Source organism: Sebastes fasciatus, chromosome 1 (genome assembly GCF_043250625.1).
Source record: "Sebastes fasciatus isolate fSebFas1 chromosome 1, fSebFas1.pri, whole genome shotgun sequence".
In the NCBI taxonomy this organism is placed as follows: domain Eukaryota; kingdom Metazoa; phylum Chordata; class Actinopteri; order Perciformes; family Sebastidae; genus Sebastes; species Sebastes fasciatus.
In genome coordinates this window covers 18,172,281-18,185,265 of record NC_133795.1, presented here as the reverse complement: position 1 = coordinate 18,185,265, position 12,985 = coordinate 18,172,281, and the positions used below count along the sequence as shown (strand labels likewise).

Genomic DNA, 12,985 nt, shown 5'->3' with positions numbered 1-12,985 from the left:
GGGAGGAGGAAGAACATGTCTCTGTTTGTCCTGCTACCGGCCAGACTGGACCCCCTGTTTCACCCAGTGTGACCAAAGTGAGTTATTCTTTAAGGTTTGTTACTTTGATTACACCATGTGATCACTTTATGAGTCAATTCTCATGTTAACTGGAATATTGTTTGTGTTTAAGTATTATCTAGCTTTGAGTTGATGATAATTACAGTGAGTAAATGCATGTGCAATGCTGTTTGTCATGCATCTCCCTTTGTTTGTGTATTTAATGCAGATATATCATTTGATAAGAAAGGGGAAGTTCATCTAAAACAAGGTCCTTTTTGGGTGAAAATATCCAACTCTGTCCCTAATTCTGGTTCCTTCACGTCTGATACTTGAGTGTCCCGAGACTCCAGCCCTCGCCGACAGTCACCCAAACACAAAACATGATCTTACTACGAGCTGAACTAGACATTTTTTTTTAAGAGGGTTAGATTTTCTTTATTCATCCAATGCTGCACCAAACCCCAACTGTAAAATCCTAGTTTTATTGTTGTAAAAAGGCAGTCGTGTGTGTGTGTATGATGTTCCTGTGTCAGTATTACCTGTTTATTTAGAGGAATTGGTCTTGCACTGTTGTGTTTAGGTACATGCATGTTCAGTTGAGCTTGTTAATGTGAATAAGTGGAAGTGGTTATAAGATAATGCAATACCAAAACAGTTCTTAAACATATTACTATAATCTGTGTTACAGTGGGTGAAGCAGGCAGCCACTGTACCACCAGCACAATATAGTGGACACACTGCCACCATCTGGCATAGCCGACATGTTCAGGGGCCTCTTCAAGAGGCACGTTTGAAACTTTGCTGAGTAAAAACCCAGAACATCACTGGATCTTAAACATGGACTGAAGTAAAAGATCTGTTTTCAAGACTTCATGACAGCAATGATTAACAGACTAAGAAGAACGTCTAATGAGATGCTGTGTACCTTATTGTAAAGTGTTACAGAGACGATGAATTTCTTTAGAAATGAACAAATAATTGTCATGCTATGTTTCTTCCTACACTCATTTTTGCTTCTAAAGACTGCAGTCTCATTGTGACAAAGGTGCCCTCGTGCATTTTGTTGGAACATAAGTTGAGGCAGATGAACAGAGACATGGTTGAAATATGACATCTGCTTTTAGTTCAACACTTACAACAAATCTCTTCCGCCCTGGAAACTGTATACTATTATTGACCCTGACTGTGAACAAACCAAACAAATCACGCACATTTATCAATCACTTGGACTCACTTTATTTATGACAAAAGGCCATGTCCCCTCCTCTTACTCCCGACCTGCCACCCTCTAACCGTCCACCAGATGCCCTCAGACTCCCTCGTCAGTCCCGCTCACCTGTCATCCCCCACCCCCAGAGGCTAACAATTTAGCAGGTGGGTAGCATAATGCAGGAAATGCAAAGGCATAATGAAAGTGGGAAAGGATTAGGCTGTTGGGAATATCAACATTTTCCTCAGACATATTCACGACGTCATAAGTAGAACGTTTCTGAAAGCTCTGAGTTCACAAGTTGTGACGTGTTTGTTGACATTGTCAGAAATGACGGAGGCCATTGAAGTTAATTTTTCGATGAATAATAAGTGAATATAAATATATTGTATTTTTAGTCGTATATTGTAATTCTTTGTAATTTTATAATATGTTTGAGGAAAATGTTGATATTCCCAACGGCCTCATCTTTTTCCTCTGTCATTATGCCTTTGCATTTCCTGCATTGTTACCCAGCCTCTGTGGCTTCTAGGTGACGACAGTAATGTTAATATTGCCGTTGCTTAGCAGCGGTGTTCTTCACGACTTAATCACTTGAACGCCACGCATATTGTGTGCACGACTTCCCATGTTGTAAACACGAGCTCACGAGTTTCATTTGAAGGCACCATGTGTCCCAGTTGTATGCATACTGCATGCTACAGTACGTACTTTTTACTAAAAGTAAAAATAAAAAATGTCATTTGGATCGTAGCCTAATTTTCACATGTCCTAGCAGAGTAAATAAACGTGCAATTGATCAAATTATTATGGTTAATGTTATTAATTACACCTGTGTTTACCCTGCAATGACATGTCAAAATAGCTGTTGTCTATTTGTGTAGTTACAGAGGGAACCACATCACCATACCAAAAACATTCATTAATGCAACTGATGAAAAACATTCATTCACATCATAGCAGCTACCTGCCTGGATATAATTCTATGTATACTGGTTCCAATGGAAACCATTACTGCGGCTCAGTGATTCAGAAAAAACAACAACATCCTTGTTATGGATGACTCATAATGCCCAACATACTTCCTAATGCCAAACAATACGTAAAGCTCCATACTGGTGGATGTTCACTGGAAGCAGAATAAAACCAACAAGATATGACTCTACCTCAGATACAGTCACTGTCTGCTGTGATATAAACCTTCCAACCCAACTTCTAACCCTTCATCTCCTCTAACATCACTCCAACATATACAATATATCTGAAACTAGGATGTGACAGATGCTTGTTAGTGTGGTGTGTTAGACTGTTGTAAAGAATCTGTCCTTCAGTCAGGTGTTGTCGAGCTTTGACTGAACAGCCTCTTTGTGCTTTTTGCTTGGATGTTATTAAACACAGAGCTGCTTAATGTTCTCCCATCCCCTCGGTGCTAAATGTGCATTTGAATTTGAGTTGATTGTTTGTGTAGGTTGCCGTAATCATGTTTTGGTGAATGTGGTGGTATTATTTTATTTCTGAGTGCAGCTGATATCCGTGCGTCCGTATCTATGGGTAGTTATTATTGGCAGTGGGAGCTCTCTGGGGTTAGTGCGGCGTCCTTTGCTATTTCTGAGTGCGAATGTGGAGTCTATTTTCAAGGTTGCCATGGAAACCATTGTATTTGTGGTGGCAGCGATTGGTGCTGCCAGCCGAGCAAGACTCTGCTATTTTTGTCATGAGTCAACACCTGATACACACACACACACACACACACACACACACACACACACACACACGCACACACACACACACACACACACACACACACACACACACACACACACACACACACACACACACACACACACTCAGGTGTACATGCCTGAATACAGATGAAAACAGACAGATACACTCACACAGAACCACACCACATTCTTGTATTGTTGTTTTACTGTTTGAGAGGCGTTATGTGTTACACAAGCATGTGTATGTTTTTCCCATCTCCCCTCGGTGTGTTGCCAGACATCTTGATACATCTTCACCATGACAACGGTAGTAATCGCTGTCCATTAAATATCTCCACCCAACTGCATCGTGTTTTTCTTATGTTCTGCTGTCCAGGCGTGTTTGAGGTATTGACAGGGAGAGACGGATGACGTCGTTAGCGTCTAATCGGCCAGGTTTGAAAGATCATGGGTTACTATAGGTGATGCGAATTCAAAATAGAGGAATCTGAATACAAAAAGTGGTGATGCTTATCTCCTACAGTGTGATATTTTAGAGTAAAAGGTATTTGGAGTGTGAGATTGAGGACAAAAATGCTATTTTAAAAAGTGTTAAATAATAATTTACAATGGTGAAGAGCTGCTTGGTGATAAGGCTGCAACTGTTATTTTCACTATTGATTAATATGCCGATTTATTTTCTTGATTAATCAATCAATTAGTCAGAAATAGTGAAAAATGCCCATCACAATTTTACCCGGGCTGAAAGTTAAAAATGTCCAAAATGCAAAGATATTCACTTTACTATCACAAGAGACAGAGAAAAGCAGAAATCCTCATATTTGAGGAGCTAGAATATTTGGCATTTTTTATGCCCTCTGATGCAAATTTGTGATTTTGGATTATGCAAATAAAATTGACTTGACTTGATGACTCAAACAAGCAATTTTCAAAATATTTGCATATTAATTTTTTGTCGATAGACGCATCAACTAATCATTGCAGCTCAGTATGCAGCATTGGATTGATGGATGGTGGATAGATAGATAGATCTCAAATTGGGAAATGTTTGTGTTACAGCAGCAGGTTATCCAGGCATTGCACAGGAAATACACAGTAAATATAGATATCAACACTAGAGATCAATATCTATAGAATACACACTATAAAGAATATATTAGAATACCTACAAGTGGTAAAAATATTCTAACTTTAATACCGCTGTTATTCAATAGTTCCCAAATATAAGTAACAAGTGCCCTTTTTCCACATTATTCAAGTAAGTTCACTGATTTGTGGGCTGAAAGCAACAAACTGTATGATATTAAGACTTCAGTTCTCACGGTGACTTAACCAGTGGCATTATTATAATGAGGCTATTAGTGAACTACATTAATTAATCAATTCCTGAGGTGCTGCAAGTTAAAACATGCTTTTTAATTGCAAAAGAGTGCAAGATGGGATTTCTGTGAAATGCAAATGTTATGTGTTAACCTTACAAATGCAAATGAAAAACACCTCGGACTTAGCAGCTCCATGCTTGCTCCTTCAGAAGAGTAGCCTTACCCATAATAGCCCAGATTTCATTGTCCTCCGCTGACAGAGCAATGAGATGGACTGTATATGAAAAGATCACCGTGGCAACAGGAGCCCCAGTTTGAGAAGCTGGGATGGTGGAGGCTGAGGCCTGGCCTAATCAATGCCTCACTGTGTCAGTAAATCTTGTACTGGAGGGCACTTAAATCCATGAAATTACAACCCAAATCATTACCAACTGACAAATATAAATAAACCGGGAGAGGAGGAAGAAATAAGGGATTAGATATGAGGGTGAGTTATCATGCACTGTGCACATTCCTATTATTGAGTAAGGTCACTTGGAGGTCATCTGTTAAGCGTTTAAACATTCACCCTCATATGTAAAACAAAACTAAAAGTTCACGGCCGTGCTAGTAGCCCTACTAGCCTGTAATGCTCATTATACACCAGAAAATACTTTTACTATTCTTAGATCCTTGGTACTAGGGTAAAACCCTAGTAACCCCCATCAAAAATCCTCTGTAGACTGACAGGCTTAGCTCTGTATTGTTAGATTTGGCTCAGATTTCAGATGTTCTTATGCTGAGCAGCAGCTGTGTTTTGAGCTGAGAAGTAAAATTAGCAAACTAACATGCTAACTGCCTGGTTACAGCCCTGTTAGGGTCTCATCAGCATGCTAACCTGTTAATGTCAACACACTGTTGGCATGTTTGCATAACAATCACTGCATGTATGATGATGTGAAGATTTAGTTTGTATGTGTAGGCCTACAGGGAGCACATCTACGTTCCTTCAGTACGTCATGCCTAAACCTAACCAATCCAACACACCAGCCCATTCATCAGCTGTTCGTTCGTGTCCAGTGTTCACAACATCAAGTCACATTTTCACTTTACAAATGTAGTAATTTTAAGCCCAACCTGTTTTTTTTTTCCTAAACCTAACTAAGTGTTTTTGATGTCTAAAACTAAGCAAGTGTGTTTGTTTAATTCACAACGTTAAGCACGTGTTTACTGCGACTGAAAAGTGATGCCGAGGAGTTTGACAAACCGTCAGTATGTGACGAGTTGGGATGACAACGTGTTGCAGCAGTCACCAACATAGGGCTGAGGGAACGTTAGCATGGTTGCACTCTAACCATGGATGTGACATTTAGTGTAACAGACCGGCATTTAGCACGTTAGTACGATATAATTTAAGTAGCCTATACAGCTAAAGTTGCCAAGAATTTGGTCTTGTTTTGAAAGGTATCCTGTCATAAACTGAAGTGTTAGGCAAGTACAGATGCTCACCTGGTTGTGGAATTAGAGGAATACTTATAGATACTTATAATATACGAGCTTCAAAGTATTAGCTATTATATATCATTTTATACAGTACACTTAAAGGAGCAGTGTGTGGGATTTAGTGGCATCCAGTGGTGTGGTTGCAGATTGCAACCAACTGAAAACTCTGCTCACTCCTCCCTTTCCAAGCGTGTCGGAGAACTACGGTGAACTTCAGGTAACTTTAAAAACACAACAGGCTCTCTCTAGAGCCAGTGTTTGGTTTGGCCGATCTGTGCTACTGTAGAAACATGGTGGAGCAGCATGACGGACTCCGTGAAGAGGACCCGCTCCCTATGTAGATATGAAGGGCTCATTCTAAGCTAACGAAAACACAACAATTCTTAGTTTCAGGTGATTATACACTAATGAAAACATAGTAATGAATATTAGATTCTATTTCTGCTACTAGATCTCCTTAAATCCCACATACTAGCCCTTTAATATAGGAAACTTTAGATCACCAAACTCATTTGATTCATCCTCTGAGGATGGTGAATGTCTGTACAAACGTACATGACAGTCTGATAGTTGTTGACGTATACTGATATATTCATATTACAGTCGTTTTTGAGACTAACGCTATAATTTCATCTCTCGTACCTCCCTGAAAAATCAGTTTACAATGCTAATAACTACAGCGAGAACATAACAGTCCCCCACCATCATATTCAGTTCCTAATTTCTGAAGGTAATATTTAACACTTCAGTGAGGACACTAGGACCCTGTGGAGACAGTAGCAGCTCTGGTCCTGTTTCTCTCTGCCTCCTGCTCCATCTCTGCAGTCACTGTGTGTGAGTGGAGGGGGAAAGCAGAGAGTGAGCTGCTGTCTCTTTGCATGCATTTACATCAGCATCGCTTGAGAAAAACCTCTGCTGCTGCCACAGCTCAAGTCATCCAGGGAGGAGGATGCACAGGGCAGATCAAGGGATGGGAAGAGGAACAGGCTCGTGCAGTGGGAGGTACCTCAACAGCATCCACAAGGTGCAATGACTGATATCCACTGTGTACCTCAGCAGTGGGAGCTACACTAGGTTTTCATCCTCAGAGACCAAAAAGCAGCAGACAGCTTGCATCAGGAAATACTCTGATTCAGGTACATGATGCTCTCTCTCTCTCTCTGCTCCCTGATTCTCACCACATCTTCTCGCTTGCTCTCACCCTCTTCTTCTAATCTGCTGATTAAATACTGCTCAGTGCAACCATACATACAATTCAACTGTGATGTGATGTATAGAATGTGGGCCTTGATGTATACAGTGGGTGTAATGCATTAATGATTAATACATAAATGAGTAGGCGGTAAGACATGACTAACCCAGGCAGGAGGGTTAAACTGAATTGGGAGTACCCCCTATGTGTGATTTAGAGACGTTGCTCACTGAGGGCAGTCATTCATAGGTGATGAGGGAGGTTAGAGCTCAATTTTTAGCCTCATTCGTACTGTTATCACTGCAGACAGGAGGCAGATCATCCCGGGCTTTTGTTACATCTGTGACACAGAGCATTCATAGCAGTAAGCAACTGGATTTCCTTGATCTGACACATACTTATAGCAGCACCCACCCATGTCTGTTTGTTGTCTGTAATAGTTAATATGCAGACAGCCTCTGCAACCTATGAATACCCTCAAGTTTTCCCATTTGAAACACTAAATTCACTCATACTAAGTGGGTTCTTTAGTGGCAGACATGCTATTGTAGTACATGTACACATGTTGTGTTTTTTTTTATCCATACACAATCAGTTTAGAGCCTGGGGGGTATGCATATTCAACGAGAGCTCACAGCAGGTGTAGATGTGATGGAAAAGGGCTGTCACCTATTTGTTGATGGGATTGGTTTTGGGGAATTAGCATGCATTCGTGCATTGACAGGATGTGCGCTTGAAAAGTATTCATCACCAGCTACTCAGCAAAGGAGCAGACTAGATTTATCTTTGACCTTTTTACCATAATATTAATTAAAAGTGTAAAGAAGGTGGTCCAAAATCCTTTAGGATCATTATGATCATACACATCACAGCATCATTATTTGGTTGCAGATTGATGAACTATAATCTGTTCAAGTGGCTCAACTCTTTTGCGTGATGCTTTATATTCAAATTGTTTCACCCCTTCATTTTCCTCAGCATGTTACTAAAAATTTACCCACATTGACCTTTTGTCTTCTTTCTCTCTTGTTTTCAGGGTGGGCTGTGACTGACGGCAGACATGAAGACTTTCTAAATGGACAGGAATCATAAAATCTGAACCTCCTGTCGATCGCAGCATCATCTTCCGGACTATACAAGGCAGCTTTTGACCTCATTTTCAAGCCGCTGCTTTCTGGCCGTACTTCCTGGCTTTGAAGGATGGGTGATGGGCCTGTGACTGCTCCTGCCTGCCTGCTTCACCCCACCCTTCAATGGAGCCGATGTGGAACTCCTCCCAACCGCCTCCACAGCTCATGTCCAACATGTCTGCCTCCTATCTGCCCGAGGGCTGGGCCCTGTCCCAGTCGCTAGCCCTGCTGGCCATGCTGCTCATGGATCTGCTGGCTGTGGTTGGGAATGTGGCCGTCATGACGGTCATCGCCAAGGCCCCGCAGCTCCACAAGTTTGCCTTCGTCTTCCACCTGTGCGTGGTGGACCTGCTGGCGGCTCTGGTGCTAATGCCCCTCGGCATGCTCTCAAGCCGAGCCTTCTTCGGGGAGGCCCTGTGCCGGAGCTACCTCTTTCTCAGTGTGTGCCTGGTTAGCGCTGCCATCCTCTCCATCTCTGTCATCAATGTGGAGCGTTATTACTACATCATACACCCCATGCGCTATGAAGTAAAGATGACTGTTGGCCTGGTAGCGTCGGTGCTGGTGGGAATATGGGTCAAAGCCCTGGCCATGTCTGCTCTGCCGCTGCTCGCTTGGTTCCTGCAAGGTGGAAGAGCGCCTCTCCTGGAGAGTAGTGGGGTCGGGGGAGGAGGAGGTGGGGCAGTCCCATCTCCACCTGCTCAGGGTCACAGGCGCTGCTCACTACACTGGACGGGTGGGGGGTCAAACCGCATGGCCTTCATGGCCCTGTTTACTCTGGTGTATTTCCTGTGTCCACTCATGGTCATTCTTGTTGTGTACTGCAATATGTTCAAAGTGGCTCGAGTAGCAGCCATGCACCACGGGCCTCTGCCTACCTGGATGGACACGCCTCGGCGCCAGCGGTCAGAATCCCTCAGCAGCCGCTCCACGATGGTTACCAGCTCTGGGACGGGGACCGGGACAGGCAGAGCCACTCCGCAGCGTCCCTTTGGGGGAGGAAAGGCAGCAGCAGTGTTGGCAGCAGTAGGTGGACAATTCCTCTGTTGCTGGCTGCCCTACTTTACTTTCCACCTGTATTCAGCTCTGGCTGCCAGCCCTCCGGCCACACTAGCATCTCTGGAGGAGGTGGTCACCTGGATCGGCTACTTCTGCTTCACCTCCAATCCCTTCTTCTACGGCTGCCTCAACAGACAGATCCGGGAGGAGCTGGGCAAGCACCTGCCTTGCCTGTTTCGCCGAGCAGGTGTCGAGGCGGAGGACAGACTGCCCAGCCGCGAAGGATCCATAGAGGAGAATTTCCTTCAGTTTCTTCAGGGCACCGGCTGCAACTTGGATCCTCAAAACTCTCACAGCACCTCCAGCCCTAAAGGGGAGGCCTGCTGCCCCGTGGCTCAGCCCCAATCGCCGGAGCCAGCACAGCCCATACCGATAGATTTCCGTATCCCTGGACAAATCGCAGAGGAGACTTCAGAGTTTATTGAGACTGAACAGGCGAAAAACAACCATATATATACAGACAATTAAGTTTTTAAATGTCATTGAGATATAAACTGTTTCAGGAGTTATTTTAGTGAAAACACGTTTCTCTATTTCTACTGACAGCTGTCCAACAGTTCATTTAAATGACTTTAAATTGTATCTTTGAATCATTGCACTTTGCCTCATCAGATTTCATCCTTACAGTAAACAGTCACATGATTAAATGCAGTTTTTTGAGATGCATTTCAAACTGTTGCTTGTGAACAGGGAAATTACTGCTAGATTTTACAGTAAAAATGGCAAAAATGGCCTTCCACACAACCGCTCAGCTCTGTACAGTAAATTACTTTTATGACTACTGCAGTATTGGTGTAAAGCCTTTTTTTAAAGATAAAAAATAGCATTAATTATATGTTTGATTCTATGAAGGTAAATTAATTCATGTTTTCAGAATTTTCAATTTAGGGAGCACTGAAATACACCGGCACCCTCTCAATTAATTACTTCACCATTGTGCGGTGAAGCTCTGCTATTGGACGAATTACTTTTGGTATTCAGGAATGAGGATTAAACGGTACCACACACACCAACTGATACTGTAATTGTAACTGCCAAATCAATCATTTTTGAGACTCTGTTAAGATGATTATTCTTGAAGTTATGTCGAAGAAGACAGCAATAAAATACACAAAAGTATGAGTATTTAAGGGATCCGTTGAGGGAAAAGCACTACTGTCACTTTTGATTGGTAGCTGTGCTTTCATCAATGATAATGCCACTGTTAACCCTCATGCCAATCCGATTAGAATCGATTAGGAGGCGTACATATTGTGGCCTAACTCTCATGGAAAAGTTGTTTACAGATAACCACCTGAATTTTTGTTCTCCTTTCTTTGGTGCTTGTCCAAACACATCTTTTTATTTCCTAATCTCAACTCAGTTTAGGTTGACTTTATAACTCATCACCCAGCTTTCTGCCATGTGATGTATTTATCAGTGTATTTGGATATAGACCTTAAAAATCAGTATTCTCTTGATGCACTGCATTTACGTTCGAATATGATTCTATTTCTGACATTTGTTAAATGTACTAAATTGTATGTTATGTTTAGTAAAACTGTGAGTTTGGGTTTTGTGTATCACTCAGCATGCCCATTTTTCTTTTTATTAGTGAGTGCAGTAACTGCCTTTTTTGTTTGTTTTTCAGCTGTGGAGATTTTTTTTTTTTATCCCGTAAGGAGAATGCATTAAGTTTGACTACCCTGCTCATCAGGGTTTTTACAGTACCTCACATGCAGGAAAAAAACATTATTTGACAGTCCTGCACAGTTCCATGTCAAGTATGACTACTGCACATTTTATTCTAACGTTGCAAGGAGACTAAAGCAGGTGTGATTTATTAGAAATGAGGGTGCAGACTTTGCTAGGTTTTTCATGATGAGGTGAAGTAGTATTTTATAGCAAACTGTTAGGGAAAAATATGACAAAACTATATGTGGAAATGTTTGAAATTGCTTTCTTATGTAATGTGGATACAGGGTTTTTAAGATATTTTTTGAGTGACGATGCCAATCCAAAATCCAAAGCTTGTCGAGCTTCTTTTCATCACGTCTAAATATCCCAAACTGTGAATGATGATGTTGAACGTTTGTGTTAGGATTTTCACTTGTTCAGAGATTGTTTTTTATGCTGTGATAAAAATAAAAGAATGACTTCCACTGTACTGCAATGATATGAATGTGTTTTAGAAAAATACACGGCTAAAACTTGAGTGAGAGATGCTGTTGTAATAAAGAGTTTCTATGTTTGTAAAACATTTTGGATGCTTTCTCATCATTTCACCAACGTTATGGGGCTGCTGTCACAAATACAAATACATACATCTTATTTTACTCAACATCTCAGTGTGTGTGGCTTAATCTCTCTGCTTTGCTTTGATACTCCATTGCAAAGAGGAGGGGGAGGGAGGATACAGTTCAAACACTTTGACCTTAAGGTAACATTTAAACTTCTAAAGGCCAAAGCCAGTGGTATGACCTTCATCAGAATAGATAGATAGATAGATAGATGCTGTGTTTCTGTTGGTGCGCGACAGGCCTCACACCTCAACGATGGACCTCAGTCAAACCGCCCCCAGCTTCGCCAGGATCTGCCATCCCCATGGCAATTATTACCTAGTGACATTTCTCAGTGCTTTGGTGGGCGGGAGGAGGAGCGTGCTCTATTGGGAATCCAACAAGACACCCTTATCTGAGACTTCTTAAAATAAATTTCTCTAGACTAAACCAGAGCTGACGTTTTTGTTATTTTTTTTCACACTCTCTGGATCGCTTGTGTGAGTATCTCAAACTGTAAACTGAAATAACTCTCAGCTCTCTAGTCTGCTGTTTAGAATGACCTTTGATTGTTTCTTGTTCATCTTGGCTTGCTTTACCTTAAAGGAACAGTGTGTAACAGTTAGGGGAATCTATTGGTAGACATGTAATATATGAATAATTATGTTTTCTTTAGTGTATAATCACATGAAAATAAGAATCGTTGTGTTTTCGTTACCTTAGAATGAGTCGTTTATATCTACATAGGGAGCGGGTTCTCTTCATGGAGTCCACCATGTAGCACCGCCATGTTTCTACAGTAGCCCAGAACGGACAAACCAAACACTTAACTTTTCCTGTTTGGGCCGGTGCCGATAGCGTGACACACTGCTGTCGCTGCCACTCTCTCTCTCTCTTGCTTCATCACTCACGTACAAACACACTCTACGCACTCTACTCTTACAATAACTAGCTATAGAGAGGGCCATTCGTGTTTTGACCTCGGCCATCGTAGTTCTTCTACACGCTTGGCACACGGGAGACTCTTCAGTTGGTTGCAATTTGCAACCTCACCGCTAGATACCGCCAGATCCTACACACTTGACCTTTAATATCTATATTTAAACTTTATGACGTTTATCCTTGCATTAACATGACCTTTTTCTGTTTTTTCAAAAGTAACCGCAAATTGATTACTGTGCTTTTAAAAAAGAAATGTAACGTGGTATTGATATGATACTGACGCTGACAGCCCCAGTTACAGTTGTTTACAATAAAATCAATCTAGCGTGATAGTTTGGGACCAAAGAAATGCAAAGCAAATCTAAACTATTGTTGAAAATGCACTTTTCATGTACTGTATGTGTCAAGACTAAAGCCAGCTGGAAACAGAAAAACATCCAAATACAAGAACAACTCAAGTTGCTAATCAAAGAGACATTTATTTCAGGTTAAAGTAAAATGTGGAGAACATGTATAACTGTACGTGATAGCTAGATCAGCCAAATAAGCAAGCATTAGGAAGAATGTACTGACTGAGTGCCAAGAGGGCAAAGTACATTTAGCTAGAGGAATATAATGAACCAT

General features: G+C 41.6%; 1 protein-coding gene across 1 annotated transcript; it reads left to right on the top strand.

Annotated features, from left to right (window-relative positions):
- Positions 1-6,614: 6,614 nt before the first annotated feature.
- Positions 6,615-11,398, top strand: LOC141767329 (G-protein coupled receptor 61-like). Its single transcript, XM_074634519.1, has 2 exons — positions 6,615-6,916; positions 8,009-11,398. Exon 2 carries the CDS (start codon positions 8,226-8,228, stop codon positions 9,627-9,629), a length of 1,404 nt encoding a protein of 467 aa, XP_074490620.1. The 5' UTR covers positions 6,615-6,916; positions 8,009-8,225; the 3' UTR covers positions 9,630-11,398.
- Positions 11,399-12,985: the final 1,587 nt, after the last annotated feature.

Excerpts from the sequence above, each read along its gene's own strand:
- LOC141767329 (XM_074634519.1), top strand. The coding sequence starts at position 8,226 with ATGGAGCCGATGTGGAACTCCTCCCAACCGCCTCCACAGCTCATGTCC.